Below are 20,119 nucleotides of genomic sequence, written 5' to 3'. Positions count from 1 at the left end.
TTGATGCAATTGGTGGTGTGTTTATGAGATCTATCTAAGTTTTCCTTCATTTAACAGGTGCTCAGATGGAAGTAGATTATACAGAACAGCTGAATTTCAGTGATGATGATGAGCAAGGAAGTACTAGTCCTAAAGAGAACAGCAGGTAATTTGTGACAGTTTTGCTATTGATAGCATGATTTTGTTGATAGAAAATGAGCCTTTGGTACAAAGATGCTTCATTCATAGACATTGTTTTACATAGAATGTCTTTGTTTTTCTTAGATTACTTAATTGTTTCAGGTTCTTGTTTTATTTCTACATTTACTTATTTTCATTTGTTACTCCCTAAAGGCTTAGTAGCAAGCAGCATTAGAGATTTGGGAAATGGAGCTTTTTATTTCTTTGTTACTTTTAGAAGGGTTTCCTAGTAAGGAGTATGTAGGATGATGTATAAGAAAACATTGGGCTTTTACATGCCCAAATTGTAATTTTTTCAGATATGGCATTATAATATGCTATAGTTTCATGATTGATCATCTGTGAGATACCTGTTATGTTGAGATTTTTTTATATATATACTAATGTATCTTTTCTGAACCAGAGTAAATTAGAATATAGTCAATAGTATTTAAAATATCACTTATTTAAATTTAGGTGATATTTTGAAAGGACAGGAAAGAAAAAATGGTATTAGATTTATTTACATCACAGATGAGTATCCAATTTGAGCAGCTGCCATACTGCTATTTTAGTTACACTTTGATAATGTGAACTAACTAGTCCCCAAGACACTACAGAAACATCGTGTAAATTACAGAATGAATTAACATCACTAAGTCACAAACCTGTCATTGATTGCTCTATACATTTTCTTCCCTTAAAATTACATGGAAAACATTATTTTACAGAGGAAAAGTCACTTGCTTGTTAAATACTTTTTGTTTCTTTGCTCCTTTGCCCTTTTCCATTTTGGTTCTTCAGTGAGGATCAAAATTCAAAAACACCTGAAAGCACAGAAAACCGAAAAGAAGTAGATGAAGCTTCCAGCACTAAATCATCTTCTCAGATACCTGCTCAGCCTCCAGTCACAAAAAGTCCTTATGGGAAGGGGCCGCCATTTAATCAGGTTTGTTGGGACTGTGCAGATCCTTATCATTACCAATACTAAGGATGAGTTGATCTTAGAATCAAAATTGGAGTGACTTGAGAAGGGGGTTGTGTGGTTTCAGGGATGCATGGGATGCTGCTTGTAGTTTTGAGTTAGTTTCTTTGAGACAAGGTCTATTGCTGGACTCAGACATAAGATCCTCCTGCTTCTCCTCTTCTGGGTGCTGAACTATCGGACATGTGATACAGTACTTGACTGGGATTGGGTCTTTCTTTGCTGTTTTTATTGCCTATTAAATGAGATTATTGATATGGTTGCTAAAATTATTAAGCCAAAACTGAAGATCAAGCCAGATCAAAGTAGAGGGATATTTTCTCAAAATAAAACAAGGTGCTTTACCATCTACTGAATGTTTTATACATCTTGGTACTTGTGTGGGGGAGAATACACAGTAGAGAAATCTTAATGTGAAGAAAATGGAGGCTTACCTGGCTATTCTGGGAAAGATAGTAACAGGAGAGAAATATATGGGGGAATTTATATTTTGATCTCATGAGTTGAGATTGTATAGCAGTAGCAACATTACAGACTGAAAGAGGCTGTAATTATGTAGGTAGCATTTGAGTTTGTACAAAACAGATGGAAGAACATACCTATTAGTAGGCTAAAAGGAGCAAGCTGGCAGACTTTGACAGGGAAAGGAAATTTTCACTGTTTGTAGTAGGTTTGCTTGTTGCCGTATGGCAGTGTGGTTCTGTACAAAGAAATTTCCCAGTCACTGATGAACTTTTACTAAAATTAAGACAGGCCTTATGGGTTGACTTTGAACAGTTTTCTGTTCTCATTGAGAAAATTAGTACACTGTGGTCATAAGTGTAGGGTAATTTTTTAAAATCTCATATATATATAATCTCTTGGTCTTTATAGGAACGTGGCCCATCTTCACACTTGCCACCACCTCCCAAGTTGCTTGCACAACAGGTAGATTTTAAATAAATGTTGGTGTATACTATGCTGTATTTGGCTTTGGCTTTGTTTAGTTTTCTTTTGTTGGAATGATGCTTTATGTTTATAATTTTAATTAACCAATTGCACACTGTTCACTCTGGCTTTTGCATGTTTTCCTTCTAGTTCATCATTCTTATCTAACAAGCACAGTGTGCATTTCACTAAGGAAAGAAGCACAGAGCTAATGGCTGCCACATTCATACTTGTAGTCTTCCAGCTGCCCTTGCTAAGAGCAGCCCTTTACTTGTTTCCTGAAGACAGGCAGTCCTGCTGCTTACTGCCTACAGAGCACCTGACCCTGCTCTTCATTCTCTTCCATCATTTGCTCTATTTCTTTGTTCTCCATCACAGCAAGATTCTTTTAATAAGTTAAACTAGCTGGATGAGTCATTACCACCACTCCCATGAGTAGTGTGTGAGCGCACATACACATCTATTGCCTCTTCTAATAAATTAGATTTCCAAATAGTAATCTAACAAAGAATTTGTACTAGATTAAGAAAAAACAATAATAAGGCACATAGTTCAGTAAAAATGATTTTTCGCTTCACAAAGGAAAATATGTGAATGTGGTCTAGGGAGATAGCCCAATGAGTAAAGTACTTGTTATGCAAGCATAAGGATATGAATATCCGAATACAGAATTCATAGGTGTTTATGGTGTGCACAGTAATGAACAACAGTGACACTTTAAGTTAAAGAGTAACACCTGAGGTTGTTTTCTAACCTCTTTACACTTATGTGTGTCGATATGTAATGAACACATTTATGTATAGAAAAATCATATACACACATTCATAAGGAAAAAATAGGAATGGTCAGTAGTAAGCATATGAGAAGGTATTCAGTATGTTTAATAACTGCTATTATCTAATAACCATGGTAATACAAATAAATCCCAGTGATACTTTCTTTGTATCCATCATTGCCCCATAGTAATAATATATAGGATAACATGTAGGAAAGCAACTTGGCAGTTTCTTGTTAAGGAAACATAATTGGTCACTGCCCCTATTCAAGAAGAAGGAAAATACGCAGATGTGTGCATTTATACCCCAAGATACACATGTGTCATTGTTTCCTGAACCTATAATGGAATACTAAATGGCAGTGAAATGGTGTAAGCCACCACAAAATAACCTCTGAAGTATTTCAGTGAGCCAAAGAGAATAGCACAAAAGACTCATCTGCATCAGCAAAATTCTGGGACAGGAAAAACAGTGTTAGGATTAAGGTATGTGAAGGTCATGGGTGAGAGCAGAAGTGATGTGATGCAAATGATCTTCGTGTAGATCATCCTCATGTGAAGTCATTTCTATCCTTTCAGCTCGTTTCTGAGGTATAGCTGAAGCCATGAAAAGATGTATGATTTTTAAGCCCTGGTATACATTTACTTTGTCACTGGTATTTGATTTCACTATGCTATCATTTTTCCTCTTTTGGAATTAACTGGACCATGTATGAGTCCCAATCTTTCTTTTGTTTCACTTTGTTATGATTTAGCACTTTGTGCCTTTTCTCATTCTTATCTTTGCATAGTTTCTAGAAGTGTTGCTAAACTTTTAGTGATTATTTGAAAATAATGAAAATAATATCGCTCACATGACCCTCTGAATCTTCATTGTGTTCTAAAAACAGTATAAATCTCTCTTCCTAGACTTAGTTTTGAGATTTCCTTTAAGGCAATTTATCTAGCAGCCATCTTGTTCCTTGCTTCTTACTCTGCTTCTTCTTTATTCATCTCCTTGGTACCCATAGGCTGTCATTTTACATATTTGGGCCTTGATTTTTCTCCTGAGGCATTTTCATTCTAAGGCATTCTGTCTACAAGCTACTACTAAAGCATGCACTTAAATTTCTGTTACCTCAGGTTGATATTTTATCTTAGTATAAACTGAGTGAGCAGTAATACCCAACACAATGAATGGGTATTTGTTCACTCAGTATTTGATGATCCAATTAATTTTTCTCTTCCTAAGTTAGTAAATTGTCTAGACTTAATAATTTAAGAGTCTTATGATGCACATAGCAGAGGTCAAAGTTCAAGATTGAGAAGTCAGTTCTCTATTTCTAAAATTCAGGACCTGGCATTAAACTCGGGTTGTCCAAGTTGGCAGTAGTTACTTGTACCCTTCATCACCATCTTGCTGGCCCTACATCTTTTTATTATCTTTTTTATGTTTTGACACAATTCCTTCTTTCTTTTTCCTTCCTTCTTTTCAACCCTTTTTCTCATCTCTCCATATTTTAAGCTACACAATATCAGTCACAGAAACTTATCAGGCTGATGATGGCTCAGGTGTTAAGGGTGCTTGCTGCCAAGCTTGACAACCTGAGTTCACTCTGGAGATTGCATATATTGGAATAGTAAGAGAGCTGACTCCCACAAGTGTACTCTGACCTCCACATGTATACACATGCACACACAAATAGATGTAAATGTAAAACAAATTATTCCAAATACCGAGTTCTTGTCTTCATCTGGTATCTTACTCCTTCAGCATCCCCCACCTCCAGATCGACAAATACCTGGAAGACAAGGCCCCTTTCCTTCAAAGCCTCCAGTACCTGATAACGATGAAATATGGAAGCAAAGACGAAAACAACAGTCTGAAATATCTGCAGCAGTGGAGCGTGCTCGGAAACGCCGTGAGGAGGAAGAGCGAAGGATGGAGGAACAGAGGAAGGCAGCATGTGCAGAAAAACTGAAACAGCTGGATGAGAAGCTTGGGATCATAGAAAAGCAACCGTCTCCAGAGGAACTTAGAGAAAGGGAGAGAGAGAAGGAACGCGAGCGAGAGAAAGAACTTGAAAAAGAAAAAGAACAGGAACGAGAGAGAGAGCGGGAGATTGAGAAAGAGCAGGAAAAGCAGAGAGAAATGGAGAGGGCAAGACAGCAAGAGAAAGAGTTAGAACAACAGAGAGAAAAAGAGCAGGAACTACAAAGACTGAGAGATCAGGAAAAGGAGAGCGAGCTGAAGGAAAAGGAAAGAGAGGAAAAAGTGGAACCCCAAGAGCCTGTTGTAGAGCCTGCGACTGAAAACCAAGAAAGTGAAAACAGCTGTAAGAAAGGTATGGTGCTCTGCCCACATTTCATAGTTAATTATGTGTTCTCCCTCATTTGTTATGGTGAACAGTGAAGTGAAGGCAGGGCCTTGCTTATATACTTGTGATGTGTCATCCTCTAGAATAGATGGACCTAGTTTTCCTCAGGATAGAAACAGTTATATCTGAAGGTTAGTGGGAATATTGTCCCCCTTATGAATAAATTTGTTTCAGCATAACTAGTGATCACTCTGAGGTTTTCATAATTTTTTTAGTTGGCATTGGTTTTTGTTTTAACAGGTCCTTGCCATGTAGCCCTGGCTGGCCTAAAATTGCTCTGTAGACCAGACTGGCCTCAAACTCAGAAATCTGACTGCCTCTATCTCCAGAGGTGGGGTTAAAGGCATGTGCTACCACACTTGACTTAATCTGTTGGTTTTTTTGTTTGTTTGTTTTGTTTTTTTAAACATACATAGATCACTTGGTCAGTTTCCCTTCCCCCCTCCCCCCCACCCCACCCCCCCCATAGATCATATCCTGTAAGTACTGAGTGTTAATATTTACTGAAGTAAATGGGAAGTATTAGAACCTTGGTTTTTTTGTCAAGTAAATACATTGTATGTAAATGAAGGATTTGAATCTGTGATCTCTATAGAGTCCAGTTTTATGAGAATCTGTTGATAATATAGTTATCTGTTATTGGTGGTTTCCATATTGGGTTACAAAATGAAGATTTGGAGTACTCTTTCCTCTTTAACATGATATTTGATAGAGTTATCTTTCACTTTTTTTTTTTTTTTTTAGCAGAAGAAGAACCAGTTTTCACTAGACAGGACAGCAATCGCAGTGAAAAGGAGACCACACAAGTGGTACAGGAATCAGAACCTGAATCAGGGTCTCAACCCCGACCTGCTGTATTACCTGGCTATTTCAAACAGTTCCAGAAATCATTGCCACCACGATTTCAGCGGCAGCAGGTAATACTAAAGCCAAAGATACTTTACCTCATATGTGTGATTGGAACTACTTAGCAATATAAAATACATAAAGCATAAAAACTTACCTTAGTTCTTTTTTTCTTTGTAGTACATTTGTTGAGAATTGGTTGTTTGAAGTTGACTTGCCCTGTCATGCCTTTTTTATCTTAAGCTTTACTCAGACACATCTACTATGATGAGGTGCTTAGGTAAATTATAGGAAAGTACTATAACTTGTTTGGTACTTTGTCTTTTGCCAAATCTGAGCTAGTTGTTTTTATCTTTAAATATGCCAAAACACCATTGTTTTCTAATATGATTACACTGATTGATTATAGAATAGAAATGCCAATAAGTGTGATTTTGGTTTTTCAGGAACAGATGAAACAGCAGCAGTGGCAGCAGCAGCAGCAACAGCAAGGCGTACTTCCACAGACTGTGCCTTCACAGCCATCTAATGGTTCAGTCCCTCCGCCTCCACACAGACCCCTTTACCAGCCAATGCAACCCCACCCTCAACATCTGGCTTCTATGGGTTTTGATCCAAGGTGGCTTATGATGCAGTCCTATATGGATCCTCGAATGATATCAGGAAGGCCTGCTATGGACATTCCACCCATTCATCCTGGTGCGTTGGTAGTGACTGTGTTACTACTTGCAGGTTTTAAAGTTGCCTTGTCCAGTCACCTCCTTTTTGTCTTAATTCCCTCAATAGCAGAAATCTAGTAAGAACTTAAAATAGAACCTCTAGGTCTTTATCAGGAAGTTAGAGCTTTTAGTGAAGACATTAGTGGCAGTCATTTAACTAAACCAAAGTACTGGCTCTTTCTTTATTGTTTAAAAATTTTAAATTTTTGAGATGCCAATTATTCTTGCTAAAATCTGTTACTAGTGTTTTCACTCTGCCAGATATTTCAAGATTTAAATTTTATCTTCACATATTTATTCTTTTTTATAATCTATTACTTATTATATATAACAACTTCAATTTTGTCATAGATTAACCAAAAAGTAAATGGGACCCATTTAAAATTAAGCACTGTGGAAGATTTAGGAGTGATTAAAAAACTATTCACAAATTGTAGCTCATTCAAAGCATAATGACATGTGCCCATAAACCCAGGACCTAGAAGAGATATCTTGGTTTATAAATCTCACTATTTGGATGCTGAAGATGAATAAAATTTGCTTTAAGAAATAATTTTTTCCAAAACTTAGCCTTGTTGGTATGATTCTGATCTTTATTTTTCTGGCTTTCTTTCTTTCTTTCTTTCTTTCTTTCTTTCTTTCTTTCTTTTAAAATAAAGTGAACCCCCATTTGCCCCTCTTGGTTTTTTTAGCACTCATTTTGTGTGTATTTATCATGGTTTTGTTTCTTTCACTTTCCCTAATTCTCTTTTGTGTGTGAACTTTTCTTACAGGAATGATTCCTCCTAAGCCGTTAATCAGAAGAGACCAGATGGAAGGGTCAGCTAATACCTCTGAGTCATTTGAGCATATAGCTAGATCTGCAAGAGATCACGGTATTTCGCTCTCTGAACCTCGAATGATGTGGGGCTCAGACCCCTATCATGCTGAACCTCAGCAGGCAGCTACTCCCAAATCTGTTGAAGAACCAGGGGATGCAAGGTGATAAATCATTCAAATCATTAAAAGATTAGTAGAATATTGCATCCCTAAAGATCATTCTGGGCGCCAACAGTATCACTCATGGACAAAGGTGTTTGCCATTAAGCCAGATGGCCAGAATTTGATGTTTGGAACCCGTATGGTGGAAGGAGAGAACCAATTCCCAAAGTTGTCCTCTGATCTCCACAGATGTATCATAACACAAGCTCCCATTCTATCAGCACACACACACATTATCACTTTTTAAAAGATCATTCTGATTTAATACCAAACCAGGGATTTGCTTCATTTTATCTTTGTGCATATTTTCTCTTTTTCTTGTATTATATTTTTAAATCAACTAGGGAAAATTACTTGTTAAAACAGGAATTTGCCTCCTTTTTATAGTCTGGCCAGTGGTCTGTCAGCATTCTTGTAGTGCTGAGAAGTGATTGATATGATCAGTCCTTAGAGAAGTTATGTAAGACCACAATTTAAAGCAAAATGATAGTTTATACTGGATAGTGGTGTGAACTCTTAATCTGTAGCCAGATGGCTAGTGTTTCTTTTATGGGATGTATTTTAATGACTATGTTGGATAGTGATTTGTAATTAACAAATAGATAGACTTGCTCTGGTATTAGTTATACTATTATATAAGTGGTCTAAACGTTTCTTGTTTAATTGAGGTTTCAACAGCCATTAAATAAGTATACAAGTCCATATTACTGACTGAAACTTTACCCACTATTTAGAAAAGTATCTCCACATTTCTGATTTCCCTAAGCCCTCTAGTATCTTCATTCTATATTCTGCTTGAATGAGGTTGGTTATTATATTTGCGCCCTTGATACAATTGGTACCTTTTCTACAGCAAAACATTTGTCTGTGTTAGTGTCTGACAGTTATCTTTTCTTATTTTCCCCGAGTAACACTGTCATATTTTCTTCATTTCCTTATATAGACATTTTATGTTCTCCTCTTTGCTAAGTTTTTTTTTTTTTTTTTTTTTAATTCAGGAATAATAGTGCTCTTTTTATACTTAGGATTCATTATTTTATATTCTATGCTTACTAAGTTTGGGGGGATTGTGTTGTGGAAGTAATGCTGCAGTGGTAAGGTATACGTACACATGGGTAAGGTTGTTTTGTTGGTAATACCTTTGACTTCTCATTATCACAGGCCTGAAACTGCAATGGACCACGAGCATATGACTGCTGCTTATCCTGTAGAACATAGTCAGTTGGAAACGCATTCAAAAACAGACGTTGGTAGAGACTCGGCTGAAACCGAAGGACAGAAGTTTTTAAGCAGATCAGTGGAAGATGTAAGACCGCACCATGTTGATACAAATAATCAGTCTGCTTGTTTTGATGTAATTGATCAAAAGAGCTTACCCACTCCTACAGAAGAGCGGATCTCGGCACTAGAAAGTCAACCTGCCCGAAAAAGAAGTGTTTCTCATGGCTCTAATCATGCTCAGAATGCAGAGGAACAAAGAAATGAGCCCTCTGTCAGCATATCTAAGGTTACCGGCAGATGTACTGATTCTAAAGAAACTGTAGAAAAGCCAGAGGAGAAGCCAAGAAAAGATGGCTTTCTGCGATCTTCTGAAGGATCTAAACCAGAGAAAGTCTATAAATCTAAATCAGAAACTCGGTGGGGTCCAAGACCAAGCTCCAACAGAAGAGAAGAAGGTAATGATAGGCCCGTGAGAAGGTCGGGTCCCATTAAAAAACCTGTACTTAGAGATATGAAAGAGGAACGGGAACAGAGGAAGGAGAAGGAAGGTGAAAAGGTTGAGAAGGTCATTGAAAAAGTTGTTAAAGCAGAAAAAACAGAAAAGAAAGATCTTCCTCTACCACCTCCAGCACCAGTTCAGCCACAGTCATTGGTCTCACCACCAGTACCACCAGAACCAGAGAAAGCACCATCAGCAGAAACATCAGCTTTGACTCAGAAGCCATCTCAAGATGAGAAACCTTTGGAACCTGTCAGTAGTGTTCAGGGAGAACCTCTAGTTAAACCTATAAACCAACAAAGTGTTGCAGCACCAACAGTCAAAGAAGAAAAGCCACCTGAGAAAGTCATCAACAAAGATGTTGGAGTAGAAAGACCTCGCCCAGATTCTAGACCAGCAGTTAAGAAAGAATCACCCTTACCCACTAGGACCTATTGGAAAGAAGCTAGAGATAGGGACTGGTTTCCAGACCAAGGATACAGAGGCAGAGGCAGAGGCGAGTATTACTCCAGAGGTCGAAGCTATAGAGGCTCTTATGGGGGTCGTGGCAGAGGTGGTAGAGGGCACACACGTGATTATCCTCAGTATAGAGACAATAAGCCAAGAACAGAACATGTGCCTTCAGGACCTCTCAGACAACGAGAAGAAAGCGAAACACGAAGTGAGAGTTCTGATTTTGAGGTTGTTCCAAAAAGAAGGCGACAGAGGGGTTCTGAGACTGACACAGACAGTGAAGTTCATGAAAGTGCAAGTGACAAGGATAGTTTAAGCAAAGGGAAACTTCCCAAAAGAGATGACCGGTCTGAAAACAAAAAACCTATCAAGCCTCAGTCTTTTAAGCCTGAAAACCATGTCCGAATAGATAATAGGCCTTTAGAGAAACCTTACATAAGAGATGAGGATAAATCTAAACCAGGTTTCCTTCCAAAAGGGGAGCCTACAAGGCGTGGCAGAGGGGGAACATTCAGACGAGGTGGAAGAGATCCTGGAGGCCGGCCCTCACGCCCTGCTACCTTAAGAAGACCTGCTTATCGGGACAATCAGTGGAACCCAAGGCAGGCAGAACCTCCTAAACCTGAAGATGGCGAGCCACCAAGAAGACATGAGCAGTTTATGCCTATACCTGCAGATAAACGACCTCCAAAATTTGAGAGAAAATTTGACCCAGCTAGAGAGAGGCCACGAAGGCAACGTCCTACCCGACCACCAAGGCAAGATAAGCCTCCTCGATTTAGACGGCTAAGAGAGAGAGAGGCTGCTTCAAAGACAAATGAGGTGTTGGTACCCACAAATGGCACAGTTAATAATGTTGTTCAAGAACCAGTTAATCCACCCGCGGACATTTCTGGAAATAAGACACCAGATTTGTCTAACCAGAACTCTTCAGATCAGGCAAATGAAGAATGGGAAACAGCCTCTGAAAGCAGTGATTTTAATGAGAGAAGAGAGAGGGACGAGAAAAAAAATGCTGACATGAGTTCACAGGCAGTTGTAAAGGCTGGAGAAAGTGTTTTGCCTCCAAAAAGGGAAATAGCAAAGAGAAGCTTTTCTAGTCAGAGACCTGGAGTTGATCGCCAGAATCGTCGTGGCAACAATGGCCCACCCAAATCAGGAAGGAATTTCTCAGGTCCTAGGAATGAAAGAAGAAATATCCCACCATCAAAAAGTGGGAAGAGAGGGTGAGTACTGTAATTTAGAATTAAAACATAACTTGAAAGAAGATACACAAGGTGCCAGACTAGATAAAAAGACCCTGTACTCTGTTATCTGTTATGCTAAGACACTTCTTCTAAAAGGACTTTCTTGGAAATTATATATGGAGCTTTAGCAGTTCTTGTACATTCAAAAATGAATGTACAGTTTCTTATTTGGTAAGTGCTCTTGTGCTGATGAGTAGCTCTCCATCCTTAGTTTCTCCAGGTGTGTTTTACAACTTGAATGTGTGAAAGCCACATAACTCCAGCACTTTGTGCTGTTATCTTAGAAATCCTTGGTGAATATAAATTATATTCCCTTCTGTAGTTATATTAGACCCAGAAAGCCAATCCCTGCCTATCCACCAGGCTCGAATGGCTAACATGAGTCCTCTGGCAGTGGGTATTAAGTAATTTTTAAAGAATTTTCATGCCTGGGGGTGTAGTAGCTTAGTTGACAGAAGTGTTTACCTAGCACTACATAAAACTAGGCATGCTGCTTATGTGTCATCTCAGCATTTGGGAAGGTAGGGAGCAGGGCAATCAGAAAGAAGTTCAAGATAATCCTTGACTAGATGGTTCAGAGACAACCTGGGAGATGAGAGACTCTGCTTCCCAAAAACAAATTTTATTAAAGTGTGCTAAGGGTGCTCTTTTATAATGTTAATATTGGTTTCAGTCTTAAGTAGATTAGCTCCATTCAGTTCTTTGACATGTTTATTGTAGAAGATGGAAGCTTTATATAATATGAAGAAAAATAAGAATATGGGATATTGTAGCACATGGTATACCATAAACATTCATGGGGTGATGGCTTATGAGGCTAAGAGCACTGATAGCTCTTCCAGAGGATCTGGGTTGATTCCCAGTACCCATATGGTAGCTAACTCCAGTTCTAGGGGATCCAACTTCCTCCTCTTGCCTCCCTGGGCAATGTACACAAGACTACAAATATAAATGCAAGCAAAACACCTGTACACATAAAATAAAAATAAATCTTAAAAGCATTGTTTAGGAATTAGCACAATATTGCTGGTAATGTCAATTTCTTAGTTGTATGTAATTAGTATTTTCAATCAAAATTTAAGAGTAATGGACCAAGTTTGTTTTCTGAATACCTGCTCAATGTAAGTTTTACTTTGAATGTTCAAGAGTCAGGGTAACAACAACAAAAGCAACACAGGAAGTATTTAGCCAGACTGAATTATTAGAATTTCAAGTACTACTTAAAATCTTGATCTGATTTTTGTGTGTAGATATGCCCTTAAACTTTAGAAATGCCAGTGGATGGTTGTAGTTACAACAGAGTTTGGAAGGGCCCATTTGGAAGGAATGAATTTATTCTCCAACTGTTGGGAGTCATGTCAGCCATTCAGTAATCCTTTATCTTGAGAAATTGTATAGACTAATAACAAAAATTAAACAGCAAGCCCGTTTTTATGTTATAGTTTCATCTGGGAATTTCTTAAAAATAAACCTGGAATTGTTATGTTAGGGAACAAAAACCAGGGATATATTTATTCCTTTGAAGTAAGTTTTCATATTAAAGGTGTTTCTAATATGTTTCCATCAGTACTGATTAAACTTTTATCTGATTCAACTTAAATCTGATTAAACTTTAACGTGTGTGTGTGTGTGTGTGTGTGTGTGTGTGTGTGTGTGTGTATGCCAAACAGTATAAACATTTAGAATGCTGTTTGTATGCTGCCCACATTAGGAGCAGATCTAGTTCTGACTCGATTACAGAAGTTCGTCTGCTATATCCATATTGCTCATTTATAAAATGCCGAACAAACAGATCCAGTTACCACCTGGGGATAATTAGAAGTCTAGACTTTTCATTGTTGGGGAGAACTTAAAAGAGCTGGGTTGCCATATTGGAACATTGGTTCTAATGAAGGTCGGGGGCTTCATTAATTAATAATGAATGACTGGGTCTGTAACGGTGCTGTTGATTCTTAGTTATGACTTTATAGACTGTCAGGAAACACACTTTGCATTTGTTGGAGTATGTCAAAATTATCTCAAATTATTTTCTTTAGGCCATTTGATGACCAGTCCTCAGGCACAGCTGGTGTTGACCCTGTCAGTGGTAACTCTGCACACCACCAGGAAGGTGTGCCTAATGTTACAGGACAAAAGAATTCTAAGGATGCTCCTGGGAAAAAGAGAGACGATACCAAACCAGGTCCTAAAAAACCAAAAGAGAAAGTAGATGCTCTGTCACAGTTTGATCTCAACAATTATGCAAGTATGTTTCAGATTCTTTTGTTTTACTTGGTATATTGAAGCAAATACTATGAAAACTTAAGGAAGGAGAATGTTATACATTTATGTTAGACATAGAGGCTGATCAAAATAATAACTTAAACTAAAAGGAACACTAGCCTTTAACATGTTACGAACATTATGGATACAATTTTTGTTAATGATACTCTAGGAAGATTTCTCTGTTCTCATTGGAAAGGGGTTGAAATTGATTAAACCAGTAAAATTGCAAAACATGCTTGAGAAAGCACAGGAAAACAAACATTAAGTGAAGATTATAAGTTAGAACTGAAGCGAATCTGAACATTTCTTATTTAAAAGAAATAAAAGTCAGTACAAGCAGAGAATAACAGTGGGAGGCAGTGTTATTGTAGGTAAATTAAGGAAGCTGTAAAATGAACACATTGAATATGATCAATAGTAAGCAATAAGGAAATACTGGGTGAAGAAATTAGTACAAATTATCCCAGATGATTTTACTTCTAATACTATATTTGTCATTCATTCAGATGAAACCAAAGCTAAACAGTGAATAAAACTGAGATTTCTTAATGCGGTAGTAATAATGGAAGGTTAGGTGAGGTAGTTATTCCAATATGAGATGTAAGTGTCTTTTCCTTGCTTCTAATTGTGTGTGGTATTTTGGTGTTTGTTTTTATTAAACCCTTATTTATTTGGACTCAGATCTCAGACATTATTTCTAGGCCAGTGGTTCTTGACTATTTGTCTTAGTAGGAAATTCAAATGCAAATTCTTACCTACCAAACTTATTGAATAGGAGAACTAGTATTTGTAATTCAAATGGGGGGAAGTGAGAAAGAGTAACTGAGTGTAATCACATGTTTAAGAATGTCTAGCTGGATTATTTAGAAAAGTGATTCTCCATATAAGTGATTTTCCACTCTGAGACATTTGACAGTTTTAGTTGTCAGAACCAGAGTGAAGTACTGCTTACATCTAGTGAATATAGAGGGACAGGGATGCCACTAAGAATTCTACAGTGTATAAACAAACAGCCAGACCATAGTGGGAAGTTAGAAGGATGCTACCTCTTCTCTCAAAATACCTTGTGTTTTCTTTCCCATTGTGCTGATGTGAGCTGGTTGAATGGTGAGGTGGAGCGGGTGTGCTGTTAGTTACTGCGCAAGACTTCTTCCATAGAGCATTGTGAGTGAGACCACTAGTTGGTCTGGTAAACAGCCACCGAGTAGTTCATGAACAACTGTTACCAATAACCTGAACAAAGAGATGACTTGAGCTTCAGGCAGGATGACATACGTTTTCACTGGATGATGAGTGAGCATTACACATTTCTGAGGCTGAAAAGGCATAATAATATACTTTTGGTTTGGTTACACATTGTAAGGGAGGAAAAAAGTTCTACTGGAAATGGTACCATGTATGTATAGTACCAATACTTGACAGGTAGAGGCAGGATCTGGAGTTCAAGGCCAGCCTTAGCTATACAAGTTTGAGACTAGTATGGGCTACATGAGACCCTGTTTCAAAAACCAAAAGGGTCTCTTCCAAAGCATGCCGTTTTAGATTGGTTTTTTCTTTCTTTCTTTTTTTCTTTCTTTCTTTCTTTCTTTTTTTTAAAATCTTGTCGATGAAACTTTTTCAGGAAGGTAAAATAACTTCAAAATTTGCTAGTCCGTTATGGGCCATCTTACAGGGTAGGAAATAAGTTATACTCTCAAAATCTTTTTCCATACCTGCAGGTGTGGTTATCATTGACGATCATCCTGAAGTAACTGTAATTGAAGACCCCCAGTCAAATTTGAATGATGATGGCTTTACTGAAGTTGTATCTAAAAAACAGCAAAAGCGGTTACAGGATGAGGAGCGCCGAAAGAAGGAAGAACAAGTCGTACAGGTTTAATTAAGCTCATCATTTTATTTCTAGCTTTTCATATTGATGTTCAGAACTTGTCAGCAAATGACCAAGGTTACTGTCTGCCCAGAACTTCAGTAATTTTAAAATGAGATATTACTATAGCTTGCTGTTTTCTTTAAAAGAGGCCATAGTTTATTTAATTCAATAATATATCTTATTTTTACTAATTTTTAGAATTCAGTTTGTTTTAAATTATGTTGTTAATTGAATAAACACAAGTGCCCTGATCCAAAAGTTACTTTTTCTTTTTTTTGGTGAAGGTATCAAATTTACTTACAATTTTATTAGTTATTTCATATTTTGGAAGGAAGAGTAAGCTTATATATAAAGTTATATTTGTCCATATTCTCCATTCTATCTTGACTTTTTCTAGTTTGTAGTCTCATTAGTACTGAGAGTGTCCAGTTTAGAAAACTGAAATAGCTAAGTTAGGAGCAGGAAGTTGTAGAAACAATAGGAAGTAGAAATTATATATTTGCACTGTTTCTTTGGGTAAATTAGTAACAAAATAAATGATCTGTTTTTTAAAGGTCTGGAATAAAAAAAATATAGGTGAAAAAGGAAGAAATCAGACTTCTAAGCTTCCTCCAAGGTTTGCTAAAAAACAAGCTACTGGGACTCAGCAAGTGCAAGCTCCACTCTCAGCGCCAGTCCCAGTCTCTTCCTCAGCTCCAGTCCAGACCTCCCCAGCAGCTGCAGTTCCTGCGTCCACCCCAGCTCCAGTGCCCATTCTGGCATCAGCCACAGCTCTAGTTCCAGTGTCAGCCCCAGCTCCAGTTCTAACTCCATGCCCAGCTCCAGTTCCAACCTCAGCCTCAGCTCCTGTTCCAGCATCTACTTCATCTCTAGTCACAGCGTCTTCCTCATCCCAACCCTCAGTCCCAGCTCCAACACCTATCCTGGCCTCAGCCTCAACTACAGTCTCTGTCCCTATTCTCACCTCAGCTTCAATTCCTATCCTTGCTTCAGCCCTAGCACCAGCTTCTGTTTCTTCTCCAACCCCAGCAGTCTCAACTACAGCTACTCCATCTATTTCAACAGCAGCTGCCCCAGCCTCAGCCCCAACAGCTTCAGTTCCACTTGCCCCAGCCTCAGCAGTATCAACTGCCTCACCCCCAGCCTCAACGGTGCAGACGCAGACACAGACCCACAAAACAGTCCAGAGTCCACTTCCACCTTCAACACTATCTTCAAAGCAGCCACCACCTTCAATTAGATTACCTTCAGCTCAGACATCTAATGGCACAGATTATGTAGCCACTGGGAAACCCATGCAGACTTCACAGTCACATGGCTCTCTAACAGCTGAGTTATGGGATAACAAAGTGGCTGCTCCAGCTGTGCTGAATGACATTTCTAAAAAATGTAAGTATGCACTAGAGAAGTATGGGTAGGAAAAGACATAGGAAGTACTGACACTTGTTTTCTATCTTACTTAAATATCTAATTAAGGCTCTCCTCGCCCCCAGTCATTTGTTTTTTTCTTAGTAGGAAGCAATAGTCTTAGCGTCCTTTATTTTAGTAGCTTAGTTTCCTTTCCTTTATTTCTCTAAAATAAACAGTTAACAGGATACTTTTGTAAATTGAGGTTTCATAGCACTTGAACTAGAATAGCTATTATCAGGAAAACCAACAAATGCCAGTTGAGGGGAAAGAAAAAAAAGAAACCGTTATATACAACTGATGAATTAGATTAGTCAGTGTGAACAGCAGTAAGGAGGTTTTTCAAAAAAACATAAAATAGAATTACCACAGGATCTACCTATTCCCTTTCTGGATGAATATCTGAAGGGATTTAGATTAGCAGAGAAGCTTGTACATTGATGTTAACAGTATGGACAATAACCAAGATAAGTAATCAGTCCAGATGCCCATTAACAGATAAATTAATAATGATTTAGTATAACACAGTGGAATGTTACTCAGTCATAAAGAATGATTTATGTCATTTACAGAGAAATAAATGGGAGTGGAAATCAACATGTTAAACAAAGTAGATTCACGAGAACAAGTATTTTATGTTTTTCTTCCTGTGATCTCTAGGTTGAGTCTGAAGGTAGGGTGCACACACAGGTGAAAATAAAGATAAAGGGGGAAACTAAGGTTAAAAGTGTGGTTTTCGCAAATGGAATCTAATTTGTGTATAAGGATAGGGAAAGAATCATTTAACGTAACTAGAAAGAAGGGCAACATAGGGAAATATGTGTGGAGCATGTGTTTTGTGGAGTAAAGAGTGGTAATAGGGATGTGTAAAACCCTTTGAATTGGGCTGCCTGTTGGGGCAGGCATTTAAGAATCTCGTAGCCAGGCAGTGGTAGCACACTTTTAATCCCAGTACTCAGGAAGCAGAGGCAGGCAGATCTAGAGAGCAAGTTGCAGGACCACTAGGGCTGTGCAAAGAAACCCTGTCTTAAGGGAAAAAAAGAAAAAGAATCTGTGATGTGGAGAATTGTTTGATTGTGTAGCCACCATTGTAGTAAAGGATTGAATGTACTAGTCTTCAGCGTCTAAACTGTAATGGACACATTTCCTCTGGCTTCTCTTTAGTAGGTCCTATTAGTCCACCCCAGCCACCTTCAGTCAGTGCATGGAATAAGCCCTTAACCTCATTCGGATCAGCAGCTTCATCAGAGGTAAGAATAGACTTACTGCATAGGTAGAGATTCAGTGACGTGTAGTATATCTATTATCTAGGACTAACTGAAACAGATTAAATTCATGCCCAGAATTTCTACTCTGTTGGGTGTGGGTTGGGTTTTGAGTACATTTTTATCAAGTACCCAGATGATACTGATGCTGCTAGTTCGCTACATTTACAGGCTGCTAAAGATTAAACATTTGTTTCATTCTAATATCCAGAAAGGACTTTGTAGAGAACATGATACAGTCACTATTTTCCAGGCTTGCCTCATATACCTATCTAATAAGATAATTATAAAAATTTTACAGCTTACTGTTCTATCATTTCTTAACCATCCACATATTGGTCAATGGTTATTCATTAAATGAATGAACATTTATGAAGTATTTTTGATGTGCCAGCTAGTCTCCTTTCTGAGTTTACAAAACTGGCACAGATAATAGAAGCAAAAGGTTTCATGGGAGAAATCAATAGTACACTTTTTTAATCAAGATGATAGCAAAGAATTTTCCCAAAGTATATGGAGGTAGCTTAAAGTGACCAAGATTGTAAAGGCCAAGAGATCCTACTTGTGTATCATTTGTTCATGGCAAAGCAAAAACAAAAAAACAAAGCTAGAAACAAAATCCAAATTTGCTTTGGTCTAAGAAATAAGTTGGTATTTCATATTATTTCTGGCATTGCTTTCCATTGGGGTTTACTCCTCTCCAGCTTTGCTCGGGAATGTCCTCCTTCTAGCACTTTTCTATCTTAGCTTTTCTCAATGGTCCCTATTGAACTTTGTGAAATTGCCTAGCACAGACTGTGTTCAGAAAATTAGCTTTTTAGTTGGTGACTTGACATCATGGGTATGTATATTACCTTTCTAGTCACACAGTACTTTGTTGAGGTTTTATTTTTAAGTTACTATCAGCAGACTTAAAAGAACCTTTGGCCATTTATAGGTTAAATTTAAAGTTGTTTTAATGAGGAAATAACTGGAAGCTTTTTTTTTTTTGTTTGTTTTTGGTTTTTTTTTTTTTTTTTTTTTTTTTTCTCATCACAAAACTAGGACTTTGAACACTTAAGCTGAAGTCTCAGAATATGTAGAATTGCTTTAAACATGCTTCTGTTGGGCTTCTTATATGTGGCGCTGCATAAATCTTTCAGTTAAGTCTGAACTTTGTTTACTGTGATATATCAAGTGTTAAAACACAAACATTATTTTATTAGGGAACAAGAAATGGTCAAGAGAGTGGTGTTGAAATTGGAATTGACACAATTCAGTTTGGTGCTCCAGCCTCAAATGGGAATGAAAATGAGGTGGTTCCTGTGCTTTCAGAGAAACCAACTGACAAAGTTCCTGAACCTAAAGAACAGCGCCAGAAACAGCCTCGGGCAGGGCCCATTAAAGCTCAGAAGGTAAGCACTATTTTTTAGGTAGATGTGATTCTGGAATGGACGGATTGCTCTAAAATTTACTTTTTAATAAACCTGTCATTGTGATATATTTTGTCATAACATTGACTTTAGCTTCCAGACTTGAGTCTGGTAGAAAACAAAGAACATAAACCTGGTCCCATTGGAAAAGAACGATCATTAAAAAACAGAAAAGTGAAAGATGCCCAACAGGTTGAGCCGGAAGGACAAGAGAAGCCAAGCCCAGCTGTGGTCAGAAGCACAGATCCTGGAACAGCAAAAGAAACCAAAGCAGTCTCAGAAATGTCTGCTGAAATAGGAGCAATGATCTCAGTGTCATCTGCAGAATATGGCACTGATGCAAAGGTAGGCATGCACTGACCTTTTATCTGATACACAAGTGAGGTCCAAAATGAATGACAGGGACATTAATAATGTACTCTTTATGCTGAACATTTGATTATAATGGTGGTTGTATCAAGCCCTTGTTGTTTTTTGTGGGTTTTTGTTTGTTTGGGTTTTTTTTGTTGTGGTGGCGTTTGGTTTGGTTTTTTTGGTTTTTGGTTTTTTTGGTTTTTTTTGGTGTTTTTTTTTTTTTTTTTTTTTTTTTTTTTTTTTTTTTTTTTTTTTTTTTTTTTTTTTTTTTTTTTTTTTTTGAGCCAGGGTTTCTTTGTGTCAGCCCCAGCTGGCTGGCTGTTGTAGAACTCACTCTGTAGACCAGACTGGTCTATAACTCAGATCCACCTGCTTCT

The 20,119-nt window shown here is 37.8% G+C and overlaps 1 protein-coding gene across 13 annotated transcripts in view; it reads left to right on the top strand.

The window, feature by feature from the left end:
• Prrc2c (proline rich coiled-coil 2C) overlaps window positions 1-20,119 on the top strand; it is a 68,877-nt gene that overhangs the window by 29,741 nt on the left and 19,017 nt on the right. For 7 of the 13 annotated variants that reach the window (XM_034512720.2, XM_034512726.2, XM_034512717.2 and 4 more), the window contains exons 9-22: window positions 58-145; window positions 964-1,108; window positions 2,018-2,071; window positions 4,600-5,170; window positions 5,948-6,120; window positions 6,496-6,748; window positions 7,542-7,749; window positions 8,911-11,148; window positions 13,206-13,414; window positions 15,153-15,307; window positions 15,859-16,693; window positions 17,876-17,961; window positions 19,182-19,370; window positions 19,482-19,733. In XM_034512720.2, the coding sequence (XP_034368611.1) occupies window positions 58-145; window positions 964-1,108; window positions 2,018-2,071; window positions 4,600-5,170; window positions 5,948-6,120; window positions 6,496-6,748; window positions 7,542-7,749; window positions 8,911-11,148; window positions 13,206-13,414; window positions 15,153-15,307; window positions 15,859-16,693; window positions 17,876-17,961; window positions 19,182-19,370; window positions 19,482-19,733 (5,456 nt within the window). The remainder of the gene's footprint in view (window positions 1-57; window positions 146-963; window positions 1,109-2,017; window positions 2,072-4,599; window positions 5,171-5,947; window positions 6,121-6,495; window positions 6,749-7,541; window positions 7,750-8,910; window positions 11,149-13,205; window positions 13,415-15,152; window positions 15,308-15,858; window positions 16,694-17,875; window positions 17,962-19,181; window positions 19,371-19,481; window positions 19,734-20,119) is intronic. The other 6 variants (XM_034512728.2, XM_076941483.1, XM_076941482.1 and 3 more) reach the window with 2 other exon arrangements.

This window comes from Arvicanthis niloticus, chromosome 10, assembly GCF_011762505.2.
Source record: "Arvicanthis niloticus isolate mArvNil1 chromosome 10, mArvNil1.pat.X, whole genome shotgun sequence".
In the NCBI taxonomy this organism is placed as follows: domain Eukaryota; kingdom Metazoa; phylum Chordata; class Mammalia; order Rodentia; family Muridae; genus Arvicanthis; species Arvicanthis niloticus.
This window is presented reverse-complemented; position numbering and strand designations above follow the sequence as displayed.